Consider the following 20,779-nt stretch of genomic DNA (forward strand, 5'->3'; position numbering starts at 1 on the left):
GTGTTTAACTTTTATTTTGAAATGTGGGCAATACTACGGTGGCCCAGTAGTACACTAGAACACCACTACACACCGTCGGCTTATTTACATATTTGAGTGTTTTTAACGTGAAGACAAGCTGTCGCTTATGCCAGAGACACAGCTGTATACATATATATTTTAAATAAAGTCCAGGTTTAGTGGAGGTCGGTATTAATTACATTTTGCGGAAAGACAAAGCACAGGTAATTGTGAAAGCAGCAGTGTTAACCAATGATTACGAAACTTGAGAAGCTCACAACGAAATCTAACTGAATCAACGTAAATAAATTACATGTATTTAAATAATATGCTAATTCATTTTCCATGCCGGGTCCTGCGTGTTTGTATATAAAACTGAATGAATATGTATAGAGTAATAACGGTATGTTTTACCACAATGAACGGCTGTAGTGAGGCAGCATGCAGTGTGTGAAGCTGCCCTTCAGTCTGTCAGTCAGTGGAGCTCAATCTGCTGCTGGTGGCAGTGACAGTTTCAGCGCTCGTGACCAGACTATATGGCATTCACTTTCCTAAAGCTGTTGTGTAAGTCTTCGTTTTATTGTTGTTTATTTTATAGATATTTCTATTCTTTTAGTTTTGCGGATTAAAAGAATACACATATGTATATATCATGTTTGCATACTGCTACAGGTTTGATGAAGTTTATTACGGCCAGTTCCTGTCTCTGTACATGAAGCAAGTGTTTTTCATTGATGAGAGTGGTCCGCCTTTTGGCCACATGATACTAGCTTTAGGAGGTGACAAGATATTTGACACTTATACTCATATTCATGAAGTAAGCCACTTTATGTTTATTTATTAATGCATATAATTTATCTTTGCAGCATATTTAGGAGGATTTGATGGCAACTTTGTTTGGAACCGGATTGGAGCAGGTGATCATCTTATACAGGTTTATGTTGAGCTGACAAAGCCAAATAACCACTTCATGTACAGACTTTCCAGTCTCTAAGCCAATTCTAACTTATCCTAGCCCTTGTGCAGTCTTCAAGAATTTAACATTTAGAATTTTTACAAATCGGAACTTCAAAAGAGTGGTACGAAACTTGGGGGAACTCTATGTGAACTCAAAAAAATAAAATAAAATTGAGGGCATGATTCGAAAAAGCTAGTGGTTGTCAAAAAAAAATTTTCACACTCATGGTCTTCGGTCAAAAATAGACCATCCATAGGAAATGGAATGGGAAATGGGGAACATTTTGAGTGTACAATTTACAAATCCACTACCATGAAGAAAAAAATTGCACAGCAATGAAGGGGTGAAACTCTAAAACATCTAGAGTGCAAAATCAACACACCATCTCACACACGCGGACACATAATTGTTTACACACACAACACTGCAACTATGTAAAATAAAATCAATAATTCAACTACAATGCAGTAAAAAAGTGGACAGCAAGGAAGGGGTAACAATCTGAATCAAGAGTGTAAAACACACACACACACACACACACATAATTATACATACCTCAAATGAATTGGTATGGCTATAACCAAATAGCCAAAATGAGTCAAAAGACTGAAATAAGAGGTTAAATCAGATCAGACCCAGAAGGATTTAGCTCCGATAAAGCATTCGTGTTCATTTTTGTTACATTTTTTAATAGAACTTTAATATTTTGTGTAACAAAATGCTTTCTGTTCAGGTTTGAATGTAGTAATAATACTGCAAAAGCCTACACTTCAAATCAACATTTAAAACAACAAAAAATATAAACTTTTACAAAAATTAGTGTTTGAGAATGCCTTAATAATATGCATTTAAATCCACAACCTAATAAAGGTAAACAATCATGTACAAAACAACTTGAATCCACTAGTGGTTACACCATAAAAATTAGTTTTTTCTCTTCTTTTACTCTCACCAGGAGGTGCTATTCTTCCATCAACAATTGGATTCTAAAGCCCTAGTCTCTGTTTTAATATGAAATACTGCATCAAAAAAAAAAAAAAAAAAAAAAATTCATTAATATAAATTAGTATCATTGAATTCTTTCAAAATATTAAAAAAAAATAAAAAAATATTATTGATCAAAAATCCATTAGATTAATTTAACTGAAAAAAAAGTTATATTTCAGGTGTCCGGTCACTTTTGAGTGCGAAGACCATAAGAAGAAGCAGTGCAGTTTTTGGAGGAGAGTTATCATTCAGAGAGCTTCCTAACAGATCTCTCAAATGAGGAGCACACAAAGGCTAGAGCAACTGCAGTATGTTCAACTATTTAAGTGCTACTTGGTAGACAGGGAGTCCGACCACAGACCCCTTGTTAGATATTGTGTTGCATTTTAAGCCTGGTCCAATACCATGCATCTAGTACTATATTAATGTATTTACACACTTTGCTATGATGCTTTCATTTTAAAGCCATTAAAATAATAATTATTGATGCTCAAAGTCATATACATTGGATTTTAATTTGACTTTTAATAGGAGATGAACAGTGAAGCATTTGACTTTAATTTTGAGTGCACATTTTCACACCTTTTTTTTTTTTTTTTTTTTTTTTTTTTGCACACACACTACAAGATAACACAGTAATTGGAAAATCCCATCTAGACCTTGAAGACACCCCATTGTTTAACACCCTACATATTGATAAGATACTCCTCTAGTATTTACTGTATGCTGAAAAACAGTTTGAGGGCCACTAGAGCAAATGAAAACTATTATGGCACAGTCTTTTAGGCTGTTCTGACTAATGCAGTATTTTTATAAGTGATCAGAACCAGAAATTGCTGATTGCAAAGTCCCAGCAACCACCTAGCAAAGTTGCATTGCTGCATGGTACACTAAGACTTGTATAAACTTAAAAACTGTTGTGAATGTTCAGTCAAGACAACATTTCAACTTTCCTTTTGTTTTACATAACACAGGCATTAGTAATTGCAGTACTCTGATATTGGGTCTATTGTAGAATACACCAGTAATGTTCCTGTTTGGAGCCTTCGGGTAATACCGGCCCTTGCTGGCTCTTTTTGTGTACCTCTTGCTTATCTTCTGGTGGTGGAGCTTGGATATTCCCATTTTTCAGCACTGGGTGCATGTTTTCTTCTCCTCATGGGTAAGTGCTTGGCATATCATTTTCAAGTCATTGCCTAATGATGGGTTTTCCTGCCTGTTTCTCTTGGCTAAAAAGTTTTGTTTCTTTTTTACAGAAAACTCCTTGATTGTGCAATCACGCTTTATGCTGCTGGAGTCTGTTCTAATCTTTTTCCTGCTGTTAGCTGTACTGTCTTACCTCCGCTTCCACAAAGCACACAAGTAAGAATTGTTGATATCTGTTTTGTCAGAGTCAGATCTGGATTGTCAATTTGGGTGAAAGTGTCTGATAAATGACTAAATGTAAATGGATTGTCTTGTCAGTCTTCTGTGACTGTAATGCTATTTGCCACAATTTCATGGTAGTATAAGTGTCATGTGCTTTCTCTTCTCTCAGTTCATCTTTTAGGTGGTTTTGGCTTGTGACCTGTGGGGTCAGTTGTGCATGTGGAATTGGGTATGTACGGTCATAAGAAAAGTTTTTTTTTTTTTTTACATTATTTTATTTTACTGTCTTTGAAGCGCCAATCACTCATGTTTTCTTCCGAAAGTGCAAAAAATCTAGTTTAACTTGCTCTGCTAATAAAAATGTAATTTCATTTTTTTGGCTTGTTTTTCAGGGTAAAGTACATGGGTATGTTCACATACTCTTTACTGCTAGGCCTGGCAGCTGTACACACCTGGCATGTTATCGGAGATCGAACCCTAAGCCATGTGAGTTTTAGTTACCAAACATTGTTGGGTTTTTATAGCACTATGATTTTGCACATTATGATTTTATGATCTATGTGAAAAGGGCAAAGTAGCGGTGCAGATTTTGGTTCGATTCCTGGCTCTTGTGGTGTTACCTGTCATCATGTATGTTGGATTTTTCTACATCCATCTTACGCTGCTGTATCGCAGTGGACCACATGATCAGATGATGAGCAGTGCCTTTCAATTAAGTCTAGAGGTACAGATCCGTTTCTTGAACGTACACAAGTTTGGAGTTTGTGAGAGTCTCTTATGGGCATAGTTGGGCAGATAAGTGTAACCTATCAGAGTGGTCAAAATCTCCTTTATTTCTCTATTTCTCCTATAAAGGGCGGTTTAGCGCGGATCACTCAGGGACAGCCCTTGGATGTTGCATTCGGCTCCCAGGTCACTCTCCGCACCGTGTCCAGTAAACCTGTTCCATGTTGGCTTCACTCCCACAAGGCTAACTATCCAGTCAGGTGAGACATCAGGACTCAAGTTTCAAGGTGACATAATCCTAAACGACCACATTTTCATGATAATGTTTGCTAATTATGTATGCTTAAAGGTATGAAAATGGCTGTGGTAGCTCTCACCAGCTGCAGGTGACCTGCTATCCTTTTAAAGATGTCAACAACTGGTGGATTATTAAAGACCCTGGGCGGTATGTTGACTTAAAAGAATAGTTCACCCCAAAATAAATGAAAAATTGCTGAACATTCACTGACTCTCAGGGATGAGTCTGAGAAATTTAGAAGTTAATGGGTGCCGTAATAATCAGAGTTTAGCAGCTGTTAAAAACAATACAATAATCCAAAAAAACAATCCACACTTTTATTAATTATTATGTTTGGACTGTCATTCTGGCGGCACCCATTCACTGCAGAGGATCACGTGATGTGGTGCTAAAATGTCTAAAACTATTGTTTTAATACATGTAGCATTACTAAAAATAGTTGAGTGAATTGTTAATATGACCCATGGGCTACAGCTAAATATTTTACGTGAATTGTAATTGTAATTTAAAACCCCAGGCACAGTCTCGGGGTCAGCAGCCCACCCAGACCTGTCAGGCATGGTGATATTATTCAGCTGCTGCATGGAATGACCTCTCGCTACCTGAACACGTAATATAGTTTCACCATCATTAGATTTGTTATATCTCATTTTAAATTGTTTTTATTTACATTAATATCAATGAAAATCAATTAATAATTATAGTAATGTTTATAATATTTTTTTGTAATCTGTTTGAGATCGTAGTAGCAATAACATGGCTATGCTTTGTTTTCAAGACATGATGTTGCAGCCCCCATGAGTCCTCACTCACAGGAAGTGTCTGGCTACATAGACTTCAATGTGTCTATGCCAGCTCAGAATCTATGGAGAGTGGTAAGATCTGAGACCCATAAGTCTATAATACATGTGCACATTTACTTGGATACACATTTATGATACATTATTTTCATTGCACTATAGGACATAGTTAACAGGGAGTCTGATAGAGAGATCTGGAAGACGATTTTATCAGAAGTGCGACTAGTCCATGTGAACACTTCAGCTGTTTTGAAGGTTTGTACAGAAAAAAGTCATAATAATAAAAGTTTCCAGAAAAATGTATGTATATATATGTGTCTGTGTGTGTGTCAATAGTGAATGTTGTTGATTTGAATGACGTTGTTTTGAAGAATGCTGGAAAGCAAACAACATTAGAGCCCCAAAAACCTTCAGACATTCCTGAAATATCTCCTTCTGTGTTCCACTGAAGAAAGAAAGTCATATAGGTTTAGAACAAAGTTAGGGTGATGACAAAATTAGCATTTTTGGGTGGATTATCTCTTTAAAAGTGTTATTTAAACCGGTTCTTTAATGTTCTGCAGCTCAGTGGAGCATCATTGCCGGAGTGGGGTTTCAAACAGCTGGAGGTGGTTGGGGATAAGATTTTAAAGGCTACCAGCAGAGCGCCATGTGGAATGTGGAGGAGCATCGCTATGGCAGAAGTATGAGAATTAACATCTGTATGTTTACATATTGCTTTTGTTTTCTTCCTTGGTTAAACTCACATATATACAGGTCAGGAACAGAAGGAAAGGGAATTGGAGTTGAAATCACCTACTCACAGCGACATCAAGAGAAACCTCACTTTTATTGCCAAATTTCTTGAGCTGCAGGTGAATATTAAATATGAATAATGGTTCTGATGTCAGTCATCAGAAAAGCCATTTAGAGCTGCCGTTGTATGTTTGAGTAACAGTGGAAGATGCTGAGAGTAAAGAATGAAGAGTCTGAGCACAAATATAGTTCATCACCTCTTGAATGGATCACAATGGACACCAGCATTGCATACTGGCTTCATCCTTCAAGTAATGTATGTCAACATCATTCTGTTGGTTTTTTTATTTATTTTGTGTTTGACAGAATGAATATGAGGCTAATCTAATCTTTTCTATTTTTAATACAGGCACAAATTCAGCTGATTGGGAATATTGTTAATTGGACCATTGCAAACCTTTCACTGGTTGTTTACTGTCTTATGTTTCTAACCTTCTTACCAAGATGACGGAGGAAAGTTGAAGACATTCCTCAAGGTTTGTCCACTGCCATATGAGTTGATGTATAATTCATGTCCACGTTGCACAGACACTGAGGGAGATGTTGCACAAAGAAGTTCAATATTGGGGATGGAGTTTATTCTCTGATATGAACTGTGAGCAATAATAATAGAGATGTTTGCTTTACCACAACCTTTAATAAACTATTCTTTTCCCACTTTTTCTTCTCTCTTAGACTCTTGGGAACAGCTAGTTTTGGCTGGTGTCATTTGTTTTGGAGGCTGGGCAGTGAATTACCTGCCGTTCTTCCTAATGGAGAAGACTCTGTTTCTGTATCACTATCTTCCAGCTCTCACCTTCAAGATCGTGCAGACACCTATAGTCATCGAGCACCTGTGCATCCATGTATTCAGGTAACAGTTCTCATTTCTGTCTGAAAATCATTAGTGTATTTCTGAGTAAGCAATGATAATTTTTTTCTTTTTAATTTAATGCATCCTTGCTGAATACAAGTATTGATTTCTTTATCATTGTGTCATTCCAGTGTAAATCACGTCTATGCTTGTATCTGTATATCATTCTGTTTCTCAGATCCTCAGCTCAGAGGAAAGCATTTGGTGGTGTTATTCTGGCAGTCCTTTGTTCAGCATACGTGTCTTACCAAAACCTGAGTCCTCTGACCTACGGCCAGCCAGCATTATCATCAGAGGAGCTTGCTGCACTGCGCTGGAGAGAGAGTTGGGATATTCTCATAAGAAAACGCTGAAATCCATTTTTTCTTTCTTTAAGAATGGGAGCTTCAGTAAGTTCATGATGAAGTGAAATCTAAAGCCAAGGTAGTGCTGCTGACTCTCCAGAGATCTGTGAAATACGTTTCTAGGGTCTAGAGCACACAAATTTAAAAATGTGAAAAACTCTTTAATGAGAACTCATGCTGCTCAATCTCAAAACTCTAAACCAAATGGACTGTACAACACTATTAAGTGCTTAATTTATCATGCTCTTTTGTTTACATACCATCCGGTTTGTATGGCAATTTTATTGTATTGTTTTAGGGACTTGTACAACTAATAAGATGGGTCGCATTTATTAGAATTTGCTTTTATTTAATCCTTGCACAACACTAACCAATTAAACCTGAAAATATGGAATAGACATTTTTTTATATCATAAAATTTTGTATTAGCCTATTCATAGCAGCCATTATTTTAATCATTGCATGAATCCAACAACATGGAACAGATTAGCGTGTAAATGTTGAGTTAGCACAGTTGAAAGACATGTCCGTGTAGTTTAGTGTAGAGTCCCTTCTCTTTGAGGGTGTTTAATGCCCCGGCTTATATTGTCAGTGTTCATAAATGTCTCACGGTCATTCAGAGTTGAGTGAAGCAAGGGTTTTTAGCTGACTCTGCCAATGGTCATGCCACTGCTGCAGCTGTCTTTCCTGAGCATCACACTCTCGCTGGGCTTTGAACAGCTCCTCCTGAACCCTCTGCCCATAGTGCTGGGGGAAGATTAACAGTTGCACAAGCAGAACACTTTTTAAAATATATGCATGTTCGTATTCTTTGGTTCATCCAAAAATAAAAATGGTCATCATTTACTGACCCTCAAGTTGTTCCAAACCTGTACGAGTTCTTTTCTTTCTACAGTTGATGGTAGCCATTAACTCCCATGGTGTGGAAAAAAAATACCATGGATGTCAGTGGCCACTGTTAACTCTTTGGTCACCAACATTCTTCAAAATAACTTTTTTTTGTATGTTCAACAGACACTCATACAGGTTTGGAACAAATTGAGGGTGAGTAAATGTTGACAATTTTCATTTTAGGATGAACTATATTCCTTTAAAATTCAAACTGCAAGTTTTAGGTGCAAGGCCACACCTTGCAAATCACTAATGCATGATGTGACAAGGCTCTGAATGGATGACCTAGCATCTTTCACAGTTTTTTTTTTATCTGTAGGCACTTTACAGCTCCAATAGAGTTAGGTACTGTTGTAAAGGTTAATACATAAAGCTCATTTACAGCTGCTGTATGTTGATCCTATTGTACTGAGGACAAAAGAGAACAAAAGACTATATCATGCTCTTATCAGGCATGTTTAGACAAGAACAAATGATACAGGTGCATCTCAATAAATTAAAATGTTGTGGAAAAGTTCATTTCAGTAATTCAACTCAAATTGTGAAACTCATGTATTAAATAAATTCCGTGAACACAGACTGAAGAAGTTTTAGTCTTTGGTTCTTTTAATTGTGATGATTTTGGCTCACATTTTTACAAAAACCCGCCAATTCAAACAATTAGAATATGGTGACATGCCAATCAGCTAATCAACTCAAAACACCTGCAAAGGTTTTCTGAGCCTTCAAAATGTTCTCTCAGTTTGGTTCACTAGGCTAGACAATCATGGGGAACATTGCTGATCTGACAGTTGTCCACAAGACAATCATTGACACCCTTCACAAGGAGGGTAAGCCAAAAACATTCTTTGCCAAATAATCTGGCTGTTCCCAGAGTGCTGTATCTAAGCATGTTAACAAAAAGTTGAGTGGAAGGAAAAAGTGTAGAAGAAAAAAGATGCACAGCCAACAGAGAGAACCACAGCCTTATGAGGATTGTCAAGCGTAATCGATTAAAGAATTTGAGTGTACTCCACAAGGAATGGACTGAGGATGGGGTCAAGGCTTCAGAGGGATCTTACCTGGGCTAAGAAGAAGAAGAACTGGACTGTTGCCCAGTGGTTCAAAGTCCTCTTTTCAGATGAGAGCAAGCTTTGTATTTAATTTGGAAACCAAGGTCCTGGAGTCTGGAGGAAGAGTAGAGAAGCTCATAGACCAAGTTGCTTGAAGTCCAGTGTTAAGTTTCCACAGTCTGTGATTGATTTGGGGTGCATTTGTGTTTTTTGAAATCAAAGTCTCTGCACCCGTTTACCAAGACATTTTGGAGCACTTCATGCTTCCTTCTGCTAACCAGCTTTTTGAAGATGCTGATTTAATTTTCCAGCAGGATTTGGCACCTGCCCACACTGCCAAAAGTTGGTTAAATGACCATGGTGTTGGTGTGCTTTAATGACCAGCAAACTCACCAGACCTGAACCCCATAGAATATCTATGAGGTATTGTCAAGAGGAAGATGAGAAACGAGACCAAAAAATGCAATTGAGCTGAAGGCCACTGTCAAAGAAACCTGGGCTTCCATACCACCTCAGCAGTGCCACAAACTGATCACCTCCATGCCACGCTGAATTGAGGTAGTAATTCAAGCAAAAGGAGCCCCTTCCAAGTATTGAATACATGTACAGTAAATAAACATATTTTCTAGAAGGTCAACAATTCAATAAAAAAATGAATCAACAGAACCAAGAACCAAAGACTTAAACTACTTCAGTTTGTGTGCATTGAATTTATTTAATAGAGAAGTTTCCCAATTTGAGTTGAATTACTGAAATAAACTTTTCCACGACATTCTAATTTATTGAGATGCACCTGTATATCCAACTCATCTGAAATGAACTTACCTCATGCACTGTGTCTCGCTCCTCAATGGCCTTAAGATGCCCTAGTGTGGTTTTAGCAGTTGTGACGGTGGCCGTTTCCTGAGATTGTTTATGAAATGAGCTGCCATCAGTGAATCCAAAATAACAAATGCCTGACCATGTTCTACAAAACAACACATGCAATTCAGCATTTAACATTCACAATTAATGCCCCATTTAAAATGTAGAAAAAAAAAAAGGTGTCTGAAAGATTTATTTTGATTACAGTATTTCCACACCTGCTTCCTTTCTGCATCAGAGTACTGCTCTTGTCTTCCAGCGGGTCAGTTTGTGCTTGGCGGATCAGTGTAGTAATATTTGCTTTCTTTTGTTCCGCATCTGCTTTTCCAAAAGACGTTCATGTTTGAGTCAGTAAATTAATGATTATTATAAGTTTATTATAAGTTTTTATTATGATTGTTGGAAAACATCTTTGTATTCCAAAGTGTCTTTGTAAGTAACGTTGTTGGACTATTGTGTTACACGTAATGAAAATATGGTTTTTAAAGCCCCCCCCCCCCCACACACATTTATGAATCTGTCAACAAAAGCTAAGTCTCATTGCAGTTTCCCGTCAAAATTATAGCTTTATGATTACTATTATATTAAGTCCATAGTGCATAGGGAAAAACGGGTTCCTTTTTTGTTTTGTTTTTGGTCCTTAGCTGATAACATGCCTGAAAGACCTATTCATACAAAAAACCATGCAATAGAATTGTGCATATTTGTTCAACATATACTACTACTTTCAGCAAACACTTCATCAAAAAATCTGATAACCTATTGCCTATAATTATCTTCATAAATCTTATAATGTGACAACACCAAAACTGATCGTAACCATATCAAACCTTTGCTGTGGCAACATCTACATTTCCATCTATTAATTCATAAACTTACATCCCACTTGAACCTCATGAATGGTTATGAGGTTATCGAATTGGAAGAGTAAGGTCTCTGCCAACCTGGCGAGAGCAGTGACAAATTCTTCGGCATTTTTGTGTGCACAGGCCTGTTCAGAAACAAGAAGACCAAGTTTAACTTTTGTGATTTTTAAAACAGAAATGTCTTGAGTTAAAGCAGCAAGTTTGTAACCTGAACTTCTTGTCTGGTATTCTGGATGGCTTGTCTGTGTTTGGTCTGTCTCTCCTCCTCGGCCAGCACTAGTTGCTTCAGTTCTGTTTCACAGGCCGGATGGCTCAGACGCACACTCAACTGACCACTGTGCTCCCTCTATGACAACAGGCCACAAAACAGGACAAACCTGGTGACCTATTCTTTATGAATAGCTACAGGTTCTACATTGCAAATATCTGAAGTAGATAATAGTACTGTTTTACTGTGACAGTTTAAATCCTTCTTCCTCAGAGTGACTACATGGGAGGAACTTGATAGGACAGGATGACAGAATAATTTCCTCTGCCCTTACCATTGTTCTGCATTTGTTCACATACCCGCTTTTGTTCACTCTGCTGCTGAGCTAGCTGAAACTGGTGTTGAATTTCTGTCATGTTTTGCGTCAGCTCCTCAAGGTATTGATCTCTTAGTTTAGAAAAAAGCTTCTCTGGTACACTGCACAGAAACTCTTCAGTGGCCTTCAACTGCAGCTGAAATTCTACAGAGAGTGAAAAGTATCACATATTGTCATAAAAATTAGAAATGCACATTGCTTGGTCTTCTAATCAGATCTCTGTTATTGTTATCTTACAGGATTGCAAGGAATCCTATGTTACTGTATTGTATTTCACCTGTCTGTCATTATCTTTTCTAAACCTGATGAACATTAAAGAACATATTTTGAAAAACAGTTACTGGTCCCCACTGACATTCATAATATGACAAAAATACTACGGTTGTCAATGGGGTCCAGAAACTTTTTCAGAATATCTTCTGTGTTCAGCAGAAGAAAGAAATTAATACAAATTTGGATCAACTTGAGGGTGAGTAAATGATGGCAGAAACAGTGACCTTTGACATCAGAATTGACAAGTCTGAATTAATCATCAAACAACAACAAGTGACATCATCGTAGTAAATGCTTATTGCATTGTAACTGGTCAACTTATTTTAGCCTATTTTTGGAAGTAACTTTTTGGACAATATCTCAATGGTTAACCTTGCAGACAGCTGTTGTGGTAATCATGTGATTGGCTCTGGTAGATAAGAAGTCTTTTGTGTATCTCCTCTGCACACTGATCAAATGTCTCCTGCAGTTGCTCAGGCCGAGTGACGGAGCGGCGCTCTTTCTTCTTATAGAACTCCTGATGGTGACACATAGCTCAGTCCAAAATCAACTGCTTTAACACCTTGTTTGCATAAAACAGATTGAATTTCTTAATATTGTTTCATAGTACCTCTGCCACCAAGAGGAGAATATCATTTGCTTTCCACAGAATACTTGTGATGGAGGCTTTAAAGGGAACACTGAGAAATGCAAAAATATTCAGAGAATCTGAAATTAACATGAGAAAAAAAAAAAAAAAAAAAAGATATAAAATAACAGCCATCAAATGCACTGACCCGTCCTGCTGCTCTTCAGGTTTTGAGCCAAAAATAAGGAACTTCTTATCGAAGCGGTTGGGTTTGGAGAATCTCCTTAAACTAACAGAAATGTTTAAAAGAAGTTATAAAACATTTTCTATCATACATGTCCATTTTATATGATCACTCAATGGAAAGTATGCTATCTATTACAGATTGTTTTCTATGTGCTCATATATATATATTTTTTTCTTATTAATTACCATAATACTATATGTGACCCTGGACCACAAAATCAGTCATAGGTGTCAGTTTTTTTTTTTTTTTAATTGAGATTAATCATACATAATCTGAAAGCTAAATAAATATGATTTCCATTGATGTATGGTTTGGTAGGATAGGAAAATATTTGGCCTAAATACAACTTTTTAAAAGCTGGAATCTGAGGTTGCAAAAATTTGAAATTAAGAAAATCACCTTTAAAGTTGTCCAAATTAAGTTCTTAACAATGCATATTACTATTTAAAAATTACATTTTGATAAATTTAATGTAGGAAATTAACAAAATATCTTCATGGAACATGAACTTTACTTAATGTCCTAATGATTTTTGGCATAAAAAATAAAATAATAATAATAATAATTTTAACCCATACAATGTGTTTTTTTTGGCTATTGCTACAAATATACCCCAGCATCTTAAGACTGCATGGTTTTGTGATCCAGAGTCACATATTACTACATTAAAACCAGAAGAGAGAAATAGCCACTTCTCTAATGGTATTTCCTAAATTTCTTTCTCTTTTGTCATATTTGAAAAGTCACACCTTTGGGTGGTCATTGACTCCACTGACTTTCTGCGCAGAGTCTCTATTCCAGACTGACTGGGGCTCTTTCCTGACCTCCAATCTGATCCAAGAGGGGAGTTTAACCTCACTGAAGGCGAAGAATTTACAATATTTAAAAGAAACCACAAAAACTAGTCACAGATGTGTGTAAAAAAAAAAAAACACCACATATTATAACTAGTAACACCACAACAACCTTATTTGTGTAAACGATGAGGACACATAAACATTCCAACCTGCTGAAAAGCGTCTTTCTATTGGGTCGAAATTTGCCTCCTTGAGGTCTTGTGCTTTGCCTACCCTGTTAGCAGGAAAAAGATAATATGTATGTCATGAGAAGTAGTTCATTTCCTTTTTTTTTCATTTTATTTAGTCGTCACGTGTTCCTGTTTAAGGGCATTACAAATAATCACCCACAACAGAACCAATGACACAAATAAACTGAATGAAAAATTGAATCACTTCAGTGGAATTGAGTCACTTATGTCAACAATGTTGGTGAACATTTTCAATTTAAGGACACTGACTTGAGCAGTCCTTTGATAACCCCCACCGCCGCATCATCCAGGAAGGAAACTCCGATGCGGCTAGGATGGAGCAGGCCGTCTCCATCTGGACTGGCTGTTTTTTCCTGCATATGGGACCTAGGGCGAGCTGCAACTGCAAAAGCCCCCTGAAGTGGAGTCTGTGGTCGGGGAACAGCCATAGAGGCATCCTATAAAATATATCAAACTATTATCATCCATCATCTATAGGGATTACATTTCAATATGCCTATAGCATTAGAATGTGTAATGCCATACCAAGAAGCAGTCAAGGTACTGACACCTCTTCTTTAGCTCCTCCATCAAAGAAATTGTCAAACTGGTAATCTCCACTTTGGTTACAATCTACAATACAAATTGTTTTCTGTAGACCAGTATTATAAGGTCATAAATGTGAATCTAATAATGTATTAGGGCATTTACCTTCTTATCGGACCTGGGCTGGTCATAGTCAGCGGTCATTTCCTTTAAATTGTTCAGCATGCTGTCAATCACCTTTTTCTGCATGTTACTCTTAAAAGCCTGAGCAAACAAATACAATTTCAACAGATTATTAACAGCAGACAGAGGGAAGGAAATGAAATAAGACTAAATGATACCTCGCTTCTGATCTGGACCCGTGTATTTGTAAAAATTTGTTGCATTTTTTCAAGAAACTTCAGATCGATAGCAAGAAAACTGAATTTTTCCTCGAACTTCCTGAGTGTGTCCTTGGCCTGAGGAAGAAATGGATTATCACCGTAACTTCCTGTCCAATTAATAATTCTTTCATGATAATTCTTTAATCTCTACCTGCTCCAGACACTTTGTTTCTCTTTCTTCCATGTCCTGAATTACAGCCCACTCTGCAGAATCAATGCGCTTGTCCATTTTTTCCAGATGTGAATGAAACACTTCAATTTCTTGGGGTGTAAAATTCCCACCCTCAGAAAACAATCTTGTGAAAATACATCAGTGATTAATAATATATTCAAGGTTTATATATAAATTCAATGTGAAACACAACACTTATAATTTCTTATACAGAGAATGTCAATGACATACTTGAAAGATCTCATTATCTGGACATTTGAGTCCCTCAGGGCCTCCAATCTAAACTCTGTCTTCTGTCGAATGTCTCTTTGTAAAGTCTGGATGACACTGATGTGCTTGTTCAGGCTGGTTTGAAGCGAGGTACGAAGTTTATTTATCCTGTGAATAAAAATGGCCAGAATAAGTGTGAGATTGTGATTGTGTATAAACGATACACATAATTACCACTATACACTGTTTGTTTTCATTCATTTACTTTTCGGAACTGGTGGCGATGGTGAAATCTTTCTCTCTATTGTAGATTTGCATTAGAAAGTCTTTCGTCAGTTTATTTTGCTGGATCTGTAACTCCTGTACTTCTGTCCGGCAGTCTTCTAGGACGTCCAGTATACCCTTGCAGTGTCGATCCATGCGTCCTCGATGTAGCACTAGTTCAGCTGGCCCAGTAATAAACAGTTATGAAAGGTCAGATTGCAACATTTTACTTCTCTCTTGTTAAACAGAAGTACACTTAACTGTACTGAATGTCCACTTGTACATGTAGTGTGCTTCAAATATTATACGCATATTTACTTTAAATGTACTTAGAAAATTAATTAAATAAAAGGCCACTTAAGGAGAGTACAGTTTATTCGTTCACTTTGTCATAATGCAATTTTAACGGTTTTACTTCAGAGTGTTTTAAATCATATTTTAATCTTTTGTCATGATTTAGAGAAGTGCACTTATTTATATGTTTACAAAAATAGTAAAGCACACTTCATTGTAATTTTAACTATGGTGTGTTATTCAACATTCAATTTAAAGAAAATATATTTTGAATGTACTAAATTGCAACTTCATCATTACAAAGTATATTACTACCAAGTATATTCAACAGCACACTTTGTATTTTAAAAAGGGGGGGGGGGGGGTAAAAACTCTACTTAGAAAATCCTACTTAAGTATGACAAAATATTTACTGTCTGAAAACATTACATTCAGTTATATTATTATTAAATATGTCATTCCTGTTATTTTTTTAATATGTATGCTAAAGCATGTTGGTTTTTCAGATGAGCTGTTACACTACTCCAAATAAGTAAAAGCCTAAATGACTTTGGATGTGATGAGGGGACAGACCTGCTCTGACATTGTGAATGTCCCTCTCTATTCTTGCAGCACGAGGTTGGTGGAGCTGTAGGCGAAGATCCAGCTCATCTTTTAGTTTCCTTTTTTTGGCTTCCACAACAGTGATAGTGTTGGTTAGAGTAATATGAAACCTCTCTTCCAGATGGCTGAAAAATGTTTGTCTTACTCTATGATGGGGCAACAAAAAAGTTTTTTCAATATTACTTTCATTCTTTGTTAAAGTAAACTGAAAGAATGGCAAGAAGTAGTAAATTATATAAAAGAGAACATGGATTTTTTTTGATTGCACAATTTTCCTTTCAGATTCAAACACTCCAGCTTCTGGCTTTTGTTTTGTTGATTGTAAGTAGTCTATATTGTTTTTGAACAGAGAACACAAGATAGACATCACTATGATCAAACAAAGCATTATTCCATTTTATCATTTCTACTGTACACTTACTCTTTTAGCAACTCAACAATGAGAGCCTTTGGGTAGAAAACCAGCTCGGTTTCCTTAAGGTCTGTCTCTTGTTCCTCATCGTGGGTAGTGTGAAACCCATAGCAGTTGTACACATTTCCTTTAACAGTAGTGAGAGTCTCTTTGGTTTGAGAGACTGAATATTCTAAGGCCTTATAATCTTGGTCATCCTACAAAAATAGAGGAAATGAAAATATTTAAGTAGATAAAAAATCAAAGGGGTAAGTTTTATATGTCATTACCATTGCACTGGATGAGCTGAATGCTGAGCTTCCTCGATGGTTGAAATGTGGCTTTTGTGAGCCCCTGTGTTTCACCTCATATTCTGCCTCCAATCTTTCGTTTTTAATATTTGTCATGCTTCGACCTGAGTAAACACCAAAATAAACATGATAAATGTGTGGCAAAAGAATAATCCAGTTGCTCAATGTTAGTTTTGAACTCACCAAGTTTAAGAGAGGGATAAAGTTGGCAAAAACCCTTCGAGTCCTGTAATGAAAAATAAAGTTATTTTTTTTAACAATGTTTTAACAAACAGAGATAAAATGATTGTTCTGGTTAATTATGTACCTGGCCATAAACCTCTTTGACATTAAAAAATTGGCTGACAGAATGACTGTATACTTGTAATTCCTGCAAGACTAATGACGGGTAGGACTCCACAGTTTCAGCTTCCTCTTTATAAATGTCCATATACCTTAAGAACAATACAGGAAAATGATTTTTAAAAAGTCCAAGCTTTCGTTATTTTGTTGATTTTAATTTCTTTTTATAGTGAAGTTTAGCTTAATGAACAAACAACAAAAAAACTCAAAGAAATCTCAATGTGTGTTACCCATTCTTAACCTCTTCCAAATAGTTTAGGGTCTTCTTTAAAGAGGCTTTCAGAGCTTCTTCTGAGCTTTCCTGCCTCAGTTTGTCCAACATCATATCCAGCTGGGCCTCTTTCCTCTGTAGTGTGAGACATTTGACAGATTATATCCATGTTCAAACATGTCAAGGTGTGAAATGTTACAAAATAATGCAAAAAAAAGATGATTATTACAAGCATTACTTATGAGAAATGCCTAAAACTTAAGTTAACAAAATCTTGCCTGGTTCTCTAGTTCGTGGACTTGACTGAGGGACCCCAGTGCACTTTGTAGCTGCTGTTCTCTGTTCAGCATGCCTGCACAATGGTTTTCCCACAGCTGAGCTGCCCCACACATAAACTTGTACAGGCACTTACTGTCATAAGCTGCGGTTTTGGCTAAACACTCAAAAGCTTTCTGTAAAAATGTTAAAGTACACAATATAACATGATAGTCCAGAAGTGGAGAGATTTCATTTAAAGCAATGAGGAAACCAAACTTACGTCAAGTTTTTCTAAATAGACCTCAGTTTGCGATTGCCGCTGGCCAATGAGAGGTAGTATCTCCATGTTAACAATATTCTGTATTTCGTCTGAGGTGAATCCGTATGTGGACACCTCTGTCTGTGTGTAAAGAGTGGAGAATATTGTTGCAATTCTGTAGTGCTTTGACAATAAAGACAAGCACAAGTTATATCTCACCTTAAAGAGATCAACCTCTGCCAAACACACTTGCCAGTTGTTCTCAAAGTTTTTATGAAGTTTTTCCATTGTGGCAATGTGAATACAATCTGAAGAAATGGAACATAGTGAGGAATTTTTTTAAGTGACGAAGAGCACATATTACCATTTTATAATGCTGGATTACTGTAATAAGTACCACATTTTCTGACCTATTTGCTCATTGATGACAGACAGTGCTGAATACCACTCTGCAACTGATGACTTTGAGATTTTTGGAGGCTTCATGTCTCTTGATATGGGGCAAAAAATGTAAGTAAATGTTCCATGTTAACTAACATTCACTGAGGAAATGGGGTGCAAGACTAGAACTCAGTGTTTCATTTCTCACCTAATCGTCTCCAGCATTTGGATGCGTTTATCTCTCTGTGTTTTCTGATCTGACTTCAGAGTGCTCAGAGTATCTTGAATGTTTTTAGGGTTCTGAATGCGAGGGCTGTTCATAATGTCTCTGCAGGAAGAACATAAATATGGGAATATGTTGTATTTTAAATAATATCATTCCCCTGTACGTTATTCTGGTGGCCCTGGTAGGATTCCTAGCCATCGTAACCAGCATCTTGCCATTGCCTGCTATTTTCATCAGAGAGGTCATGCACTCTGTTGGTAAACAATATGGCACTATTTTTCTGTCAAGGGAAATTTTTTTAACATCAGACCTACCTGAACTGGGTAACTGTGTCATTAAGTTTTATTTGTTTCCAATCTTGGAGCTTTTCCTCCCATCTCAGCCTTTGGAAAATGTCCATCTGCAAATGTTTCTCCATCAAATTCAAGCACAGTTTGGCCAAAGCACGTTGATTTGCTAGCAGAGCTTGGTTTATCATCTGTGGAAAACATAGATTCTTGACAAAAGCAAATCAACTTCTGAAAACATACAAATATGTATTTGTGGAATATACAGTACTACCATGGCTTCGCTGTCAATCAGTCTGTGGACATCACATGGCATCAAATAACTGATTTTCTCCAGTTTTGTTGTAGATTTTCTCAATAATGCTGAAATCTAGGAAAGAGGGACAAATAGGCAGTTTACTATTCTACTGACTCTGGGAACATATGCTTTACATAATATAGACCACCTACCATAGCTTTTCTCTCGGATTCATACTTGGCATAGATCTCATCTAGCTCTTTAATCCACTTTCTTTTCAAGGAAGATTCATGGCTGACTTTGTTCCAGATGTCATGCATGTCCTTTATAAGACAAAGGATGAATAACACTGGAGTGACCCTAAAACTCCTTTACTCACAAATACTGAATTTGACAAATTGAAAGTATTGTATATGACATTTGGTCCTCACCTGATAGCTATGTGCTGTCAAATCAGAGATGTTTTCAATCTTTTGCATAAGGTTTTCAATATTGTCATTATGCTCTGACAATCTGAGAAGGATATCCTTTCCTGTCTGTCTGAATAATGGTTCAAAACCCTAGATGCAGAAATATCACAATATAAGGCATCTTTGAGGGATATAATTGGCATGCCATAGTAATTAAGCTGTAAACGGACAATAGATTAACTGGACTCTACATGAGAATAAACACATTTTGGCACTACATATACAGGTTTGTGTACCACACTGATGCTGGAGAGTTCGGTCTGCAACTGACAAACAGCTTTGTTGTGATCCCTTCGCCTTTTCTCCGCAAGACGATCAATGATGTCCGAGTTTTTTCTCTCTGGAACTACAGACAAAACAGAATCACAATAGATTGATTTTTTTTTTCATTGTCTATTTTATATTAAACAAAATATTTATTATTATTGAAAAACAGCAAATGTTTTCTAATTATTAAGATGTTAAGATGTGTTAGTCTGTTTTTGGACTAGAAAATCAGATATTAGAATGATTCATCTTAGAACCATTTATGTGATGCTGAAGACTGGAATATTGGCTGTTTTGCCATTTCAAACATTCAGCTTTGTCATCACAGAAATAAATGACACTTTATATTATTTTCAAATAGAAATAGGTTATTTTAAATGTCAATAGTATTTAACAATATTACATTTTTTAAAACAAATAAATGGTTTTGAGAAGGAAAGACTATGTTGCAAACAGTTATCACTAAGTTCTCACCAACAGTGTCTGGAAGACCCCAAACCTCCTCACTATCATCCTGGTCCTCAATTCTTTTTCCACAAGAGTACAGTGTGTTCCTATCAAACAAGGCACTTTTAATTAGTAATTATGTCTTTAAATTCAGCAGCAGCAGCATCTAAACAGGTGTTACCGTGTGGTGATGTTGAACGTCCCATTGAGCTGCTGTGACGCGGAGTCTGTGGCGTCTCCACTCAGCAGACAGTCGCCCTCATCTCCGACGCGCTTCCTCCGCGAGTCACAGAGAGCCAGAGACAACTGAACCTGAATATCAACATACGCCCACAGCTGCCTTCAGGCCAGGATTTTGCATTCAAAATGATCCGCAATATTACAAACATCAACAATATGTAAAAGCGCACATTTATCGTTCAGATGCTATGAGTACTATTAACTTACTTGAGCTTCAAACATCTGCCGGTAAACTTTACCACTGGGAAGCACACGCGTGTCTGCCATTGTAGCTAAAGATAAATATGCCTATTTTCAGTCAAAATAAAACTATAGCGAAATAAGTGCGAAGTTTTAGTACGGCTGGTCCATTATAAGAGTTTTTAACACAATTATCTGCGTATTATTCAAATACAAATTACGGTGTTGTTAAATCATGTATGCGTTCACTCAGGCCTTCACTTTGTATTTCTTTGTTGCTATGGCAGACACACAGGTG

At 36.7% G+C, this 20,779-nt stretch overlaps 2 protein-coding genes across 2 annotated transcripts; one reads left to right on the plus strand and one right to left on the minus strand.

The window, feature by feature from the left end:
* Positions 1 to 39: 39 nt before the first annotated feature.
* Positions 40 to 7,264, plus strand: LOC113049613 (protein O-mannosyl-transferase 1). The gene is given in 21 exon segments (XM_074559831.1): positions 40 to 471; positions 473 to 564; positions 673 to 779; positions 867 to 917; positions 2,961 to 3,107; positions 3,202 to 3,307; positions 3,483 to 3,542; positions 3,706 to 3,799; positions 3,882 to 4,037; positions 4,169 to 4,299; positions 4,389 to 4,484; positions 4,855 to 4,947; positions 5,116 to 5,212; positions 5,300 to 5,392; positions 5,701 to 5,761; positions 5,764 to 5,820; positions 5,894 to 5,991; positions 6,075 to 6,188; positions 6,282 to 6,408; positions 6,608 to 6,785; positions 6,964 to 7,264. Coding segments are annotated over 21 exon segments (2,163 nt in total). The 5' UTR covers positions 40 to 441; the 3' UTR covers positions 7,139 to 7,264.
* On the minus strand, positions 6,982 to 20,757 carry ccdc180 (coiled-coil domain containing 180). The gene is made up of 37 exons (XM_026212114.1): positions 20,509 to 20,757; positions 20,243 to 20,373; positions 20,089 to 20,168; positions 19,584 to 19,693; positions 19,309 to 19,437; positions 19,090 to 19,200; positions 18,914 to 19,009; positions 18,667 to 18,830; positions 18,335 to 18,454; positions 18,156 to 18,235; positions 17,965 to 18,053; positions 17,767 to 17,886; positions 17,507 to 17,680; positions 17,248 to 17,363; positions 16,983 to 17,109; positions 16,859 to 16,901; positions 16,655 to 16,779; positions 16,395 to 16,582; positions 15,944 to 16,119; positions 15,078 to 15,258; positions 14,834 to 14,980; positions 14,582 to 14,726; positions 14,389 to 14,505; positions 14,213 to 14,311; positions 14,048 to 14,134; positions 13,772 to 13,959; positions 13,481 to 13,545; positions 13,224 to 13,332; positions 12,436 to 12,516; positions 12,270 to 12,339; positions 12,032 to 12,176; positions 11,370 to 11,530; positions 11,011 to 11,148; positions 10,816 to 10,927; positions 10,155 to 10,254; positions 9,898 to 10,039; positions 6,982 to 7,876 (listed from the first exon to the last, which is right to left on the minus strand). The coding sequence occupies exons 1-37, from the start codon at positions 20,566 to 20,568 to the stop codon at positions 7,742 to 7,744; spliced, it is 4,461 nt and encodes a 1,486-aa protein (XP_026067899.1). The 5' UTR covers positions 20,569 to 20,757; the 3' UTR covers positions 6,982 to 7,741.
* Positions 20,758 to 20,779: the final 22 nt, after the last annotated feature.

Source organism: Carassius auratus, chromosome 30 (assembly GCF_003368295.1).
Source record: "Carassius auratus strain Wakin chromosome 30, ASM336829v1, whole genome shotgun sequence".
In the NCBI taxonomy this organism is placed as follows: domain Eukaryota; kingdom Metazoa; phylum Chordata; class Actinopteri; order Cypriniformes; family Cyprinidae; genus Carassius; species Carassius auratus.

Excerpts from the sequence above, each read along its gene's own strand:
- ccdc180 (XM_026212114.1), bottom strand. The coding sequence starts at position 20,568 with ATGGCAGACACGCGTGTGCTTCCCAGTGGTAAAGTTTACCGGCAGATG. Across the intron at positions 11,531-12,031 it reads CCACAACAGCTGTCTGCAAG|AATTTCAGCTGCAGTTGAAG; the intron begins GTTAACCATTGA and ends CACTCTCTGTAG. Across the intron at positions 7,877-9,897 it reads AGCGAGACACAGTGCATGAG|CACTATGGGCAGAGGGTTCA; the intron begins GTAAGTTCATTT and ends ATCTTCCCCCAG.